The sequence below is a fragment of the Tachysurus fulvidraco genome, chromosome 5 (genome assembly GCF_022655615.1).
Source record: "Tachysurus fulvidraco isolate hzauxx_2018 chromosome 5, HZAU_PFXX_2.0, whole genome shotgun sequence".
In the NCBI taxonomy this organism is placed as follows: domain Eukaryota; kingdom Metazoa; phylum Chordata; class Actinopteri; order Siluriformes; family Bagridae; genus Tachysurus; species Tachysurus fulvidraco.
The window spans coordinates 1,922,381-1,938,740 of record NC_062522.1 but is presented as its reverse complement, the minus strand read 5'-3'; the positions used below and the strand labels follow the sequence as shown (position 1 = coordinate 1,938,740).

At 42.5% G+C, this 16,360-nt stretch overlaps 2 protein-coding genes across 2 annotated transcripts in view; both read left to right on the top strand.

Annotated features, from left to right (window-relative positions):
- LOC113662744 (zinc finger protein 271-like) overlaps window positions 1-16,360 on the top strand; it is a 208,692-nt gene that overhangs the window by 35,113 nt on the left and 157,219 nt on the right. The window lies entirely within an intron of this gene.
- LOC125141231 (NLR family CARD domain-containing protein 3-like) lies at window positions 491-4,250 on the top strand. The gene is made up of 5 exons (XM_047814008.1): window positions 491-543; window positions 988-1,104; window positions 1,720-1,768; window positions 1,971-2,175; window positions 2,405-4,250. Exons 1-5 carry the CDS (start codon window positions 491-493, stop codon window positions 4,186-4,188), a joined length of 2,208 nt encoding a protein of 735 aa, XP_047669964.1. The 3' UTR covers window positions 4,189-4,250.

Below are 16,360 nucleotides of genomic sequence, written 5' to 3'. Positions count from 1 at the left end.
TTATATGTGTGTGGGACAGGACCTACCCACTTTTTATTTGTTTCCGACGACCGTGTGTGTGTGTGTGTGTGTGTGTGTGTGTGTGTGTGCGTGTGTCTACGTCACTGCCCTTCCCCCCTCTGCAATATAAACTGCAATAAAAGTGAACGTCAGCAGCATAAACCAGTGAAACCAGACAAACCAGTTAGACCAGTGTCAGTAAGAGTGAAAATCAGCAGCTCCATTTTGTGATGAGTGAAAACTAAAAGATTTCAGGAGTAAAAACACAGTGAGTATCTAAAGCTCTAATATATAAACACACTGAAGTGACACTAGATACAGAAGAGTTTTGTGGCTTTGTACTGAAGCTTTAATGTACACAGGTTGTTTTATAACTTGATAGCGTGACTATTTCCTGTAAGTGAACTCTGTCCTGATTCAGGGTTTAATTTAACACACCGATGTTGGAGTGAAGTAAACGTGTGTCCTGCTGTAATCTGGAGAAGGAGACATGACCTCCAACATGAGTATGTCTGGAAAACAGGACTTAAAGAAAGACGAGAGGTGACTTACTTTTACATTCACAAGCAATAAATACACACCGTCACATGGGAACACATCTGTATCTCTAAACACTCACTAGTTAACACAGGAACTCAACTTTGCTTTAAGGTGTTTAATAGCAGTGAATATATCACTGATCTGATCTAAGAACAGTTTAGACAAATCGTTCACTGAGAGGAGAGTAAAAAGGACTGTGTAATGTGGGGCATTGAAGCAGCATAGCTTTGTCAGTGAACTCTACAGGCTTTAAGACCCAGCTGAGTCAGTTAGCTGTGATTGGGACTCCTGATATCAGTGTAATTCCTGACTTATGAGGCTTGTCTCCTGTTTGAATAAGTGTACAGACTGGATCTGAATTAAAAAGATGGAATGACGAACACATTGTTTAACAGTGCTGAGACAGCAGAGTATTAATTATTGCTGATATTTCTGTTGTAATTCTAGAATGACGACGGGAAAGAGATCAGACTCACCAGAACCCAGCTGTATGTCCATGAAGAGTGACCTGTCAATGGATTTTCCACTTAACTTCAGAGCCAGAGACAGTTCTACTGATGTGAGGTCAGTATAGTGAGGTGTTTAACACTCACTTGACTCATTATGAAGCCCTTCATGACCTTTATCAGGTGCTGAAGCAGTTAACAGTGCTGTGACAGCCCAATATTAATTATTGCTGATATTTCTGTACTTCTGTAATACTAGAATGATGGAGGGAAAGACAGAGCCAGTTCTACTGATGTGAGGTCAGTATAGTGAGGGGTTTTACAGCAGTGTTCCACCTGATCAAACTCACTCGTCTCATTATGAAGCCCTTCATGAGCTTTATCAGGTGTTGAAGCAGTAAAACACTAAACTGTGCAGTGCTGCAGCTCTTGGACTGGCAGTGAGGAAAAGTGCTTTAAGAGTTCAGTTCAGTCTGCAGTCCCTGAGCTGGAGGGTCTGTGGTGCTACAGAAGAACATTTACACCTGGGACATTAATGACAATATAAAGATTTTATTCATTTATTCAAACATTTGTTTCTAAACATGTTGGTGTCAGTTAGGAAATCCTGAAATCAGTGTGTTGTGTTAAGAGGATAGTGTTAAATATCTGTGTCTGTATTTATTAGTGTGTGATTTGTGCAGCTATGAATACATATAGTCCATATTACATGATGGGTTTTGTTTGTTCACAGACCACACAAATCAAACATCAGCACAAATCAGCTGGACTCCATATTCAAGGTGTGTGTATTGTTTTTAAAGTGTGTAATGTGTGTTGTGATCCCTTGTCATGTCTTGATGTGCAGCAGCATTAAGGGTAATCAGTTGTATGAGTTTTAAATGTGATACTAAAAATAGACTTTTCTTCTTGTGATAAAATAAAAGCCTCTCTCACTCTGTAACATGATAATATTTAGATCTGTTCCTGTGTGTTTCTAACCAGGAGCTGGAACACAAAGTCATCACTCTTATAAAGAATGAGCTGAAGAGGTTTAGGAAGCTCCTGAGTCCAGATTACCCAGCATGCATTGAGGGGGAGGTGGAGGATGAGGAGGATCTGCACAGTGTCACAGAGGGAGCGCTGAAGATCACACTGCACGTCCTGAAGAACATGAACCACACAGATCTCGCTAACACACTGCACAACAGTAAGAGCTCTGAGTCATGACTTTATTCCATCAGCTTCACTTTAGAGGGAGGAAATAGTTTTAGATATGAACACTTTTAGTTTTAAATGTAATTTTAACATCATGTTGTATCTGTTCATGGTCCAGCTTCAATAATATTTAGTACATCAGTCAGGAATTAATAGCAGTGTTTGTACGATCTTGCATTATAACTATTTATTACTAAACTAGATATTACTTTGTTTACTAGAGTCTGTAGGTTCTGTGTATCAGCCAAAGTTGAAGTCCAATCTGAGAGAGAAGTTTAAAAAAATTAATGAAGGAATCTCTCAGCATGGAAGCTCAGCACTTCTGAATGAGATCTACACTGAGCTCTACATCACAGAGGGTTGGAGTGGAGACATCAATAATGAACATGAGGTGAGACAGATTGAGGCAGCATCCAGGAGACCAGCAACAAAGGAGAAACCCATCAAATGTAATGAGATCTTTAAAGACAAGTCCATCAGAACTGTGCTGACTAAAGGAGTTGCTGGAATTGGAAAAACAGTCTCTGTGCAGAAGTTCATTCTGGACTGGGCTGAAGGAAAAGTAAATCAGAACGTCTTCTTCATGTTTCCACTTTCCTTTAGAGAGCTGAATCTGATGAAGCAGCAAAATCTCAGTCTGATGAATCTTCTTCATCACTTTTTCCCAGAAATAAGAAAACTAGAATCAATAGACTGTGACTCCTACAAAGTGGTGTTGATCTTTGATGGTCTGGATGAGTGTCGTCTTCCTCTAAATTTCCAGAAGAATGAGAGATTGTGTGATGTGACAGAGTCAGCCTCAGTGGATGTGCTGCTGACGAACCTCATCAAGGGGAATCTGCTTCCCTCTGCTCTCCTCTGGATAACCACAAGACCAGGAGCAGCCAATCAGATCCCTCCTGAGTGTGTAGACCAGGTAACAGAGGTACGAGGCTTCAGTGATCCTCAGAAAGAGGAGTACTTCAAGAAGAGGATCAGTGATCAGAGCCTGGCTGATAAAATCATCACTCACCTGAAGTCTTCAAGAAGCCTCTACATCATGTGCCACATCCCAGTCTTCTGCTGGATCTCAGCCACTGTTCTAAAGAGAATATTGGGTGAAGCAGAGGGTGGAGAGATCCCCAAGACTCTGACTCAAATGTACACACACTTCCTGATTTTTCAGATCAAACACAAGGACCAAAAGTACCATCAGAAATATGACCCTGATCCTCAGCAGACCAGAGAGAGTATCATGGCACTGGGAAAACTGGCTTTCCACCAGCTGGAGAAAGGAAACCTGATCTTCTATGAGGAAGACCTGAGAGATTGTGGCATTGATGTCAGAGAAGTGTCAGTGTACTCGGGAGTGTGTACCCAGATCTTCAGAGAGGAGTTTGGGCTTCACCTGGGGAAGGTGTTCAGCTTCGTACATCTGAGTGTTCAGGAGTTTCTGGCTGCTTTATATGTATTTCTCTGCTTTATTTTAAGAAATACAAATGTACTTGTGGAGCAAAGCACTGGACTTTTTAGTTTCTTCAGAAATCCAACCATGTCCGATCTCCTCAGGAATGCAGTGGCCAAGGCCTTACAGAGTGAGAATGGACACCTGGACCTGTTCCTCCGCTTCTTTCTGGGTCTCTCACTGGAGACCAATCAAACTCTTTTACGAGACTTAATGCCACAGACAGGAAGCAGATCTCACAGCAAACAGGAAACAGTGAAGTACATCAAGGAGAAGATCAGGGAGAATCCATCTCCTGAGGATTCCATCAATCTGTTCCACTGTCTGAATGAAGTGAATGATCATTCTCTAGTGCAGGAAGTACAAACTTACCTGAACAGAGGAGGTGACCGTCGTCTCAGTGACACCAGACTCTCTCCTGCTCAGTGGTCAGCTCTGGTGTTTGTGTTACTGACCTCAGAACAGGAGCTGGATGTGTTTAATTTGAGGAAATATAGTCGATCAGATGAATGTCTTCTAAGGCTGCTGCCAGTGGTCAAAGCCTCCAGAAAAGCTGAGTGAGTATTTTTATTTATAACTGTATTACTGCATGGTTTATTATTTTAATGTAACACTGAACTGCACTGTTTGGATTAATGTGTGTTAATAGTTCCTCTAATCATCTTTACACAAACCTCTGGTACTTTTACAGAAGATTGTTTCACTTTTTACACTAACATGTTATATCTGAACTGAGGGCTGGGCCACATGGACAAAATCTTATAACACCATATGAGGCATTTTATAGCTTTTATATATGAATCATGAAAAATCAAGTGTTCTCTAAAATTTATGTAAAAATATCTATACAAAATAACTGCATGCATTTAAGAACTAAAGACATTTCTGAACTAAACACCAGTGAAAGACTTTTTCTGTTCTGTTTATTTTGAAAGTGACATTTAACAAAACTCTCACAGATGAGAAAAACATCAGACTGACAAAATGGGATCAATATGGATAGAACATATAAAAAGTAAATATTAAAACACTCTAATCTCTTTAATTTGAAGTTCCACATCTTTTGTTGTGTGTGACATAGTGTTGTGGGGAGATTCACTCTGTCATGGCTTTTTTATGCAATTGTTCTTTCTAACAAAAATAAAACATAAATGCTTTTTAAAAATTTAACCCAATACGAAGGAAAAAGAAAAGTCTCCTTCAGTCTGCACTACTGCTAAACTTTACTAGTGATGACGAAGTGAAGCTTTCTTGAAGCAGTGAAGCTTTCGACCCAATTGAAAAAGGTTCATTACGCGAAGCTTTACAAATCAAAGCTCGATGAGGACCTCTGCTGGTGAAAGCGCTATTACAGAATGTTCCACAACCAAACAATGTATTAATTTTAGAAGCAAAAATTAATGGGTTGACAAATTAAGGATAGATTAATAAATAAATGAATCAATATTAAATACAATAATCTACGTCCTTATTGTATTTCTATAATTTACTATTTTACTTTTAATTATGCACAATGTACTTTGTTTAAATGTAACTTTTTGTACTATTTGTATGCAGCACAGGTGCAAATGCTTTGGTAATACAACAATGATGATGTTTTTGTCATGCCAATAAAGCACACTTCAATTGAAATTGAGAGAGAGAGAGAGAGAGAGAGAGAGAGAGAGAGAGAGAGAGAGAGAGAGAGACTTTGTTCCTATTTTGATAATAAAATAACAGCAGCACTTTTAAACCACTTAATTATTTTAATAATTAAAACTGAAACAACTGAAAAGAGTGAATTAAAATCAAGGTCCGTGACGTCGCCCGGTAAGGCGCAACCGGGGCCCCGCCCTGGAGCCAGGCCCGGGGTTGGGGCTCGCATGCGAGCGCCTGGTGGCCGGGTCTTTCCCCATGGGGCCCGGCCGGGCTCAGCCCGAAAGAGCGACGTGGGGACAATCTCCTGTGGGCCCACCACCTGCAGGAGAAGCCGTATGGGGTCGGTGCAAACGTGGATTGGGTGGCAGTCGAAGGCGGGGGCCTCGGCGACCCAATCCCCAGACACGGAATCTGGCACTATGGACATGGAATGTCACCTCGCTGGGTGGGAAGGAGCCTGAGCTGGTGCGGGAGGTTGAGAGATACCGACTAGATATAGTTGGGCTTACACCCCACACACAGCTTGGGCTCTGGAATACAACTCCTTGAGAGAGGCTGGACTCTCTACTACTCTGGAGTTGCCCATGGTGAGAGGCGGCAGACTGGTGTGGGCTTGCTCAGCAACCATGTGTTGGAGTTCACCCCGGTGAACAAGAGGGTCGTTTCCCTGCGCCTTCAGGTCAGGGATAGGTCTCTCATGGTTATTTGTGCTTATGGGCCAAATGGCAGTGTAGAGTACCCGACCTTCTTGCCGTGTCTGGAAGGTGTGCTGGAAAGTGCTCCGACCGGGGGACTCCGTCGTTCTACTGGGGGACTACCCAGTGACACCTGGAGGGGCGTGATTGGGAGGAACAGCCCCCCCCGACCTGAACCCGAGTGGTGTTCTGTTATTGGGCTTCTGTGCTAGTCACAGTTTGTCCATAACGAACACCATGTTCAAGCAGAAGGGTGTCCATCAGTACACATGGCACCAGGACACCCTATGTCAGAAGTCGATGATCGACTTTGTGGTTGTTTCATCTGACCTCCGGCCGTATGTCTTGGACACTCGGGTAAAGAGAGGGGCGGAGCTGTCAACTGATCACCACCTGGTGGTGAGTTGGATCCGATGGCGGGGGGGGGGGGAAGTTGGACAGACTTGGCAGACCCAAACGTACTGTGAGGGTCTGCTGGGAACGTTTGACAGAGTCTCCGGTCAGAGAGATCTTCAACTCCCACCTCTGGCAGAGCTTCAATCAGATCCCGAGGGAGGTTGGAGACATTGAGTCCGAGTGGACCATGTTCTCCACCTCCATTGTCGACGCGGCCGCTCAGAGCTGTGGCCGTAAGGTCTCCGGTGCCTGTCGTGGTGGCAATCCCCGAACCCGGTGGTGGACCCCGGAAGTAAGGGATGCCGTCAAGCTGAAGAAGGAGTCCTATCGAGCCTGGTTGGCTCGGGGGACTCCGGAGGCAGCTGATAGGTACTGAAGGGCCAAGCGAGCTTCAGCCCGGGTGGTTACGGAGGCAAAAACTTGGGTCTGGGAGGAGTTCGGTGAGGCCATGGAGAAGGACTATCGGTTGGCCTCGAAGAAATTCTGGCAAACCGTCCGGAGCCTCAGGAGGGGGAAGCAGTGCCCTGCTCACACTGTTTACAGTGGTTGCGGGAATCTGCTGACTTCGACTGGGGACATCCTCGGACGGTGGAAGGAATACTTCGAGGTTCTCCTCAACCCCACCGACATGTCTTCCACTGAGGAAGCAGAGGGCAGGGGCTCAGTTGTGAACTCGTCGATTCCCCAAGCTGAAGCTCCTCAGTGGCAAGGCACCGGGGGTGGATGAGATCCGCCCTGAGTACCTCAAGTCTCTGGATATTGTGGGGCTGTCTTGGTTGACACGCCTCTGCAACATCGCATGGAGGTTGGGGACAGTGCCTCTGGACTGGCAGACTGGGGTGGTGGTCCCTCTGTTTAAGAAGGGGGACCGGAGGGTGTGTTCCAACTATAGGGGGATCACACTCCTCAGCCTCCCCGGAAAAGTCTATGCCAGGGTACTGGAGAGGAGAATTCAGGCCGATAGTCGAACCTCGGATTCAGGAGGAACATCGTCCCGGTCGTGGAACACTGGACCATCTCTATACCCTCGCCGGGTTGCTGGAGGGTTCATGGGAGTTTGCCCAACAAGTTCACATGTGTTTTGTGGATTTGGAGAAGGCTTTCGACTGTGTCCCTCGTGGTGACCTGTGGGGGGTGCTCTGGGAGTATGGGGTCCGGGGCCCTCTGTTAAGGGCTGTCCGGTCCCTATATGACCGGAGCAGGAGTTTGGTTCGCATTGCCGGCAGTAAGTCAGACTTGTTCCCGGTGCGTGTTGGACTCCGGCAGGGCTGCCCTTTGTCACCGGTCCTGTTCATTACTTATATGGACAGGATTTCTAGGTGCAGTATGGGGCCGGAGGGAGTCCGGTTTGGGGACCACAGGATTTCGTCTCTGCTTTTTGCAGATGATGTTGTCCTGCTGGCTTCCTCAAACCAGGACCTTCAGCGTGCACTGGGACGGTTTGCAGCCGAGTGTGAAGCGGCGGGGATGAGAATCAGTACCTCTAAGTCTGAGGCCATGGTTCTCAGTCGGAAAAGGGTGGCTTGCCCCCTTCAGGTTGGTGGAGAACTCCTGCCTCAAGTGGAGGAGTTTAAGTATCTTGGGGTCTCGTTTACGAGTGAGGGAAGGATGGAGCGGGAGATCGACAGGCGGATTGGTGTATCTTCTGCAACCGATCTGTTGTGGTGAAGAAAGAGCTGAGCCACAAGGCGAAGCTCTCTATTTACCGGTCGATCTACGTTCCTACCCTCACCTATGGTCATGAGCTTTGGGTCATGACCGAAAGGACGAGATCCCGGATACAGGCAGCCGAAATGAGTTTCCTCCGCAGGGTGGCTGGGCGCTCCCTTAGAGATAGGGTGAGGAGCTCGGTCACTCGGGAGGAGCTCAGAGTAGAGCCGCTGCTCCTCCACATCGAGAGGAGACAGCTGAGGTGGCTCGGGCATCTGTTTCGGATGCCTCCTGGACGCCTCCCTGGGGAGGTGTTCCAGGCATGTCCAACCGGGAGGAGGCCCCGGGGAAGACCTAGGACACGCTGGAGGGACTATGTCTCTCGGCTGGCCTGGGAACGCCTCGGTATTCCCCCGGAAGAGCTGGAGGAAGTGTCTGGGGAGAGGGAAGTCTGGGCATCCCTGCTTAGACTGCTGCCCCCCGCGACCCGGCCCCAGATAAGCGGTAGAAGAAGAAGAAGAAGAAGACAAGTGAATAAAATTAAATGTAGGCTTTAACCTTGGCTGTTGGCTACATCTTAGACAGATGATCTAGGTCTGTCATGCTTTGCACGAAAATGTCTCAACTCGGATGATTTATTATTATTATTATTATTATTATTATTATTATTATTATTATTATTAAAGGCCAGCTGCTGGGAGCAAATCAAACACTGGACCTAAAAACAGATTAAGGATAAACCTTGTCTCAAAAGTATAAAGTGTGAACCAATTAAAAAAAGATACGGTGGCCGAGAAGTGCAAAACACATTAACAAATTCGAAAACAAATTTTCAAATCCGAAAACACAACGACAATTAAGACGACCTGGAAACGGTAGGTATAGTTTGTATATGGAAACTTACCGATATACAGGTATGGAATCTTATGTGTAATGTGTAAAGTTCTCTGTTTAAATATAAGAAAATAACAAAATGAATCCACAGTAACCCAATCCATCCATCCATTCCAACTTTTCCCTGCAGCAGACTGTTGAACTTCATGTATACCTTGAGTGACAAGTTTCTTGTCCAATGATCGCTAAGTGTTCCAATCACAAACTATACCAACCTCTTCCGGGTTGTCTGAATTGTCTTTGTGTTTTCGGATTTGTTAATGTGTTTTGCACTTCTCGGCCACCATAAAAAGATCATGTTATTAAGCGGTGCACAAAAGGCTTTTCTGGCATTCCTTTTCATTTTTCAACTTATTACTACTATCCAATAAATATATATGACAGAATATATGACATTAAATGTTACACTGAATCTTATAATTGCCCAATGATGAGTGTAGTTATAAATATAGGCTTCACAACAAAACCATATACATCCACTTTATTGGGCGAAATCAAATGAAAGTGTTCCCACATTTCAGAACGCGATCTTTTTGTAACAGGCTCAATTTACAACTCGCAATAAGCTCTCCTAAACACGCTACACAGTAATAGATTCCATGTAATACTCCAATAGAACACACGAGGGTGTGATTGTTGTTAATCTGTTGTGGTTGAATTATAGACACAGTTTTTTTGTCTGGTTTACTGCATCAGAAGATGGTGGATGTGGTAAAAACAGACGGTGAACACAAAGACGGTTGCACATGACGGTCGGTCAGGTTTATCACCGTTACTGTTGAAGAGACGTCAGGTTTCGTTCTTTGGAGTCTTTCTGTGGATTTTGGAGATTTTAAGCCGTGGACTGTGTTTGTATTTATAAGCAGCTGTAGTGAATCTATATTTTTGTTGTACAGTGTTGTAACAGACTGGTTTTGTTCTCTGTTCATCATTATGTATTGATAAAATATTACACATTGGTACACTACATTCTACCATGTCACTTATTCAAATTCAAATTCAAATTCAAAGTGTTTATTGTCATATGCACAGACAGAAAGCATGTTTCCCTGCACAATGAAATTCTTACTTTGCTGTCCACACTAAATGTCATACAGTAAAGTGAAAAGTAAAAATAAAAATGTGTGAATGAAAAATGAATAAGATAGAATAAAAAAGAGCAAAAAAAGAAATAAAGTTCTTAATAAAGTCAATAAGAGGTGCGGTGCCGAATAAGGCAATAAAGTGAGGTAGTGCAGTTCTTGGTGTGGTAGTGCAGTTCTAAGAAAATGAATGTGCAAAAGATGTAGTTCAATGTAAACAGTTATGTCAATGTAAACAGTTAAGCAGTTATATCCATAATTGCAAACTCCTATCAGCTGTTTAGGAGTCTGATGGCAGAGGGGAAGAAAGAGTTCTTCAGGCTAGAGGTCCTACATTTCACACTTCTGTACCTCCGTCCTGAGGGTAGAAGTGTGAACAATCCGTACTGGGGGTGGGAGGGGTCTTTGAGAATGGAAGCAGCTCTCCTGTGGACTCTGTGGTGGTAGATGCTCTGCAGAGAGGGCAGTGGAGTCCTGATGATCTTCTGCGCAGTCTTCACCACTCTCTGCAGACGTTTGCGGTCCATGACAGTACTGCTGCCGTACCACACAGTGATGCAGTTGGTCAGGACACTCTCGATGATGCAGCTGTAGAAGTTTCTGAGGATCTCAGGCGACATGCCAAACTTCCTCAGCCTCCTCAGAAAATACAAATACTGTTGGGCCTTCTTGACCAGCTGCGTGACGTGAGGTGTCCAAGTCGATTCCACTGATGTGGACACCCAGGTATTTAAAATTGCTCACCCTCTCCACTTCAAGCTTCCGGATGAACAGTGGCTGATGCGTTCTTTTCTCCTTTCTCATGTTCACTATCATTTCCTTCGTCTTGTCCGTGTTGAGGGTGAGGTTGTTGTCTCCGCACCATGACACCAGACTGGCCACCTCCCTCCTGTAGGCTGCCTCGTCACCGCCAGTGATGCGTCCTATCACTGCAGTGTCATCCGCAAACTTCAGGATGATGTTGTCCTTGTGGGAAGCGACACAGTTGTAAGTGAACAGGGTGTAGAGGATGGGGCTGAGTACACAACCCTGTGGAGTTCCAATGTTTGTGATGATACTGGCTGAAGTCCTATTACCAATCATGACAGACTGCGGCCTGCCAGTCAGGAAGTCTAGGAGCCAGTCACAGAGGGTGGGGTGCAGACCAAGTGTGGACAGTTTGTGGGTGAGTTTGTGGGGGATAATATACCCACCTGAAGCCCACCTACACAAATCCTTTAGTGTAACACACAGTAGTGTTGTGTTAGATTTGTACCTACAAGGTGGGTTAGATTTCCTGCTATGTGTATAGTCAGTGTTTTAGATTTAACAAACGAATGTCTGTATGTTGATCCATCTAAAGCTAATACTTGTGTATATACAGTGTGACTCATTTAAAGGTAAGAAGTTTGACTTTGTTTATTTCTGATGCTGTGTGCAGTCGTGCTGATGTGACGTCACTCTGTAAACAGGGAAGGAGCTCAGATTTGAGAAGAAAACCCCACGTTCACTTCTCAGTTGTGGAGGCATGAAAGACATGATCCCATTTACTCTGTGGAGAAAGAAGGGTTATTTTCTGTAATAAAATGCACTGTATCTGCAGTGTTGGTTGTAGAAACTTGAACACAGATCAGAGTGTAGTGTTTGTAGGCTGCTCGCTCTCACATGTGTGTGTTATGTACATGACCTAATGGTCTTATAATAAATTGTAGCTGAGAGATTGTGGAGTGCAGCAAGACATCCCTGCTCCTGTAAATGTGCTGATATGGTGTCCTGTCCTCTGATTTGTGTGTGTGACACAATCACACTGACATTTCTGTTACATCTTCAACTTTAGCTGGATTATGGCTGTGTTTGTGTGTTTGAGATCAGTGTTCTGATATTTCATCATTTCTCTTCCAGTCTGCGTGGGTCTAATCTGACAAAGGAAAGCTGTAGAGTTCTGTCCTCAGTTCTCAGCTCAAACTCCTCCAGTCTGAGAGAACTGGACCTGAGTAACAATAAACTGCAGGATTCAGGAGTGAAGCTGCTCTCTGATGGACTGAAGAATCCACACTGTACACTGGAGATACTGAGGTGTACACACACACACACACACACACACACACACACACACACACACACACACACACACACACACGTGTACCCTTGTGTACCCTTAAGTGCTTACGCAGGACACGCTTCACCTACAGTATGGGGGAAGTTTGTGTTTGATGAGTCCATCTCTGTTCATCTCATTCACAATGGAGTGAAGTGGAAGATAAACTCTGTGTGGCTTTAGGCATGGTTTAAGTCTCACCATGTATCTAACTGTTGTAGTGGGATTTTTAACTATCATCAGTGTTTATATATAATGTTATGTGCTTTTACAGTATTCTGTGTGAAAGACTGGGGAAAAAGAACAAGAGGACCTTATTCTAACTGTTATGGGAACTTTAGGTGTGTGTGTGTGTGTGTGTGTGTGTGTGTGTGTGTGTGTGTGTGTGTGTGTGTGTGTGTGTGTGTGTGTGTGTGTGCGTGTGCATGTGTGTGTGCGTGTGCGTGCGTGTGCGTGTGTGTGCGTGTGTGTGTGTGTGTGTGTGTGTGTGTGTGTGTGTGTGCAGGTGTTCAATAAGAACTGAAAATGGAATGTGGCCTTGCTGAGGTGATGAAGTGAGACATCTTCAGTAACCAGGGAGGATGCATGAAGACACACACACACACACAAACACACACACACGTATTTACCTCTTCACTGTCTAGAATTTGCACTGTATGGAAGAAGCCTTTTGCTTTTACTACCAACTCTGTGTCTGAGTGTGTTTTATACCTCTACTGACACCACACTCTCAAACTCAAAAGTGATCTAAATCTCTCTGATTGTTATGAAATTATTTAAAAATGATGCTATGTGAATTTATTTAGAGGATAATTAATGCTTTGTGTTGTAAACTCTCACATTCTAAGCTCCTATTCAGTCTGTTATAAGACTTTATAATGTAACAATCTTTACACTCTGTTATTATTACATAATGTTTAATGCACAACAATACTGAGGTGCACATAGTATCTGCCACTATTTATAAGTACCAATAGCATATAACTAATATTTACACTTAATATTACCAATAAATGCTATAAGTCATTAAACTTTAACTAGATTTGTAAAGTTCGTCACAACAAACTTTGATGTTGGCTTTCATGGTGCAAGTATTCGCAAAGGCCGGTGCATTTTGGAGTCGAGTGGCCAGAAAGATTGTGAAAGATACTGGACCGCTAGGGTGCCAATACTTTTGGAGGTGAGCGGACATGAGCATGTTACATGACCCGAATACCCGTGAGGTAGTTCCCCTCATTGTGCTGAGTGTTTTGATATGTCACATGTCCATGTTGTGCAAATTTTTACTTTTCACATGACGTGACCAGAATACCTGTGGGGCAGTTCCCCTCATTGTGCTGAGTGTTTTGATATGTCACATGTCCATGTTGTGCAAATTTTTGATTTCGCTTGTTTTGGGGGCGTGACTACAAGTGACGTCATGTGGTGTCGGGTGAAGTGGCTACTGAGGGTTTGGACATTTCATGTCAATACTGCAGTCATTATGGGATTCTACTCATTATTATACTGCATGGATCACAGAGAGAGAAGCCGTGCCTGAGCTTTGCAGGGTCTACAACATATCCGAATTTGGTGCATGTGGCTCGAAAGCCCTAGGCTTTTTTAAAATAGATTTTTGTCTAATAATAATAATAATAATAATAATGATAATAATAATAATAATAATAATAATAATAATAATAATAATAATAATAATAATAATAATAATAATAATAATAATAATAAGCTTATAGTGGAAATCAGAATGTTTGGCTTCTACAAAGCCAACATAATAAATATAAGGAATAAAAAAGTTAACAAATGGTAAACTTAGACCTGTAAACAGGGCTTTATACTGTGGCTAGTGGTTTTCAAAGGGATAAGACTAACTAATCCTACTTGACCAGCTCTGAGCCTCGAACCAACACAACCAACACAGATCCAGTATGGGAGACGGTGACTTAATGCTCTCTTGTGATGTGGCCGAGAAATCTCAGGATCCTTTTCTCCAAGATTATACACAGATGTTTATTTTATATGTTTATCCTAATATTAGGACTTTGTGTTCAGGTCCACACTTTATTTCTCACTGATGGAAACACCTCAATACACTATCAGACAAATAAATCAAACACTTCATCATTTCTCTTCCAGACTGTGTTGGTGTTATCTGACAAAGGAAAGCTGTAGAGTTCTGTCCTCAGTTCTCAGCTCAAACTCCTCCAGTCTGAGAGAACTGGACCTGAGTTACAATAAACTGCAGGATTCAGGAGTGAAGCTGCTCTCTGATGGACTGAAGGATCCACACTGTATACTGGAGATACTGAGGTACACACACACACACACACACACACACACACACACACACACACACACACACACACACACACACACACACACACACACACACACACACACACACACACACACACACACACACACACACACACACACACACACACACACACAGTTTTAATAAACACTACAACATCCAGTTCTCCTCTGTGGTAACTGTAATTGTAGTGATCTGATATATTGTCATTGTTGTGTGTGTGAGATGGAGAGCAAATGTACTGTATATAAAGATTTTGTGTAGTTCATGTTTTCAATACTAAACCTGAGTGTGTTAAGTGTGAGAAGGTTTTCTTTCTTGCAGGACGTTGCACTGCAGTATTACAGATGAAGGTTGTGCTGCTCTGGCTTCAGCTCTGAGGTCAAACTCCTCATCACACCTGAGAGAACTGGATCTGAACTTTAATAATCCAGAAGAATCAGGAGTGAAGCTGCTCTCTGATCTACTGAAGGATCCACAATGTAAACTGGAGACACTACGGTGAGTTACTGACTTACTGTCTCTTTACTGTATGATATTGTGTAATATTCACTGTGTGCTGTAAAATGTCACATCTAATGTGTGTATTTATGCTTCTGTTGTTCATAAGTAATGTGTTTAATGTGTGTGTTATTCTGTCCTGTTGTGTTTTTCAGCATTAAGGATAAGACACTCACCAGGTCTGGTGTATGACAGGAGTCTCTCAGACCTTTTTTCCAGGATAAAGCAGTTATGGTGGTGAAGCGTTAGAACACGTCCCACATTTCCAGCAGTTTGGGAGCTGAATCATTCATATTCAGATGTAGAAGATCCATAACAATAACTGTGACTGATCACATCCTTTTATCCTCTCAGCTACAACTTCACACTTTAACATTGTTTACAATCCAAAGTCGAATCCTTCAGCATCTCCACACAACACAGAGATATCATCACATCATCACACTGATTACACAAATACACATCCATGTGTTACAGATGTTTAGACATTATTTTTACCTCTTTAATTGGATCTCAAATTTGTTTCTCCACAGATGATTGACTCACAGTTGTGATCTTGATTTATTTATTTTCCCTTAAAAGTCTCTTCTTTTCAAACCCTTTTCACCAAACCCTTTTAAAATCTTTATTAAAATTCCTTTAAACATTAAACAAATCTTCTTTTTTGTGTAGTTATTTTTCTATATTTCAATTTCTTCTTTCTTAATTTCCTCATGACATTTTTTTATCTTGGTTGCATCTTGTTTTTATATTATTTAACTTCTTTTTCCCCCCTCTTTCCACCATATATTTTGCTTTATTTCTTCATCTTGCCCCCTCGAGTTCTTTCTCCTCCCTTTTTTATATGTTTGTTCTCTTTGGCCAATTCATTCTCTAATTAAAAAAAAAATTACTTGTACTTGTTATTTTTCTTTCTTTCTTTCTTTCTTTCTTTCTTTCTTTCTTTCTTTCTTTCTTTCTTTCTTCAATATTTAATTAAAAATGTAAAATTATTTTCCTCATTCATTTAATTTCCTTTTTTCTATAATTTCTCTAAACTTAAAATCATAGTTGTTTTTCTTTAAACTTTCTGTATTTAGAATCCATACACTTTGTCCCCTTTCTACATTATTCCAGTCTTAAAAAATAAAAACTCATGATACTCAAACTTGTTTCCTTATATCTGATTTTGTCTGTAAAGTTTTCTACATTTCTTGTACATAAAATAAAGACAATCGTTGTCCTGCAAGTTTTTCACTGTATCTCTTCTTTCCTTCCTACAATTCTCTCTCTCCACACATCTATCAGGTTGTTTTCACTCATCAGATCCTTTAGTTCTTTTCTCTCTGTATCTGATTTAATAACCATCCCATCTGCCATATGGAGTTTACTGAAAACAGTCACTGCAAGTCCCATCATTATTATTTCTTTATGCTTCTTTAAAATTCTTTTTAAAGGATTAAATAATTCTTTCTTTTCTTTTTTATCTGTTGGGTCATGTACATTTACT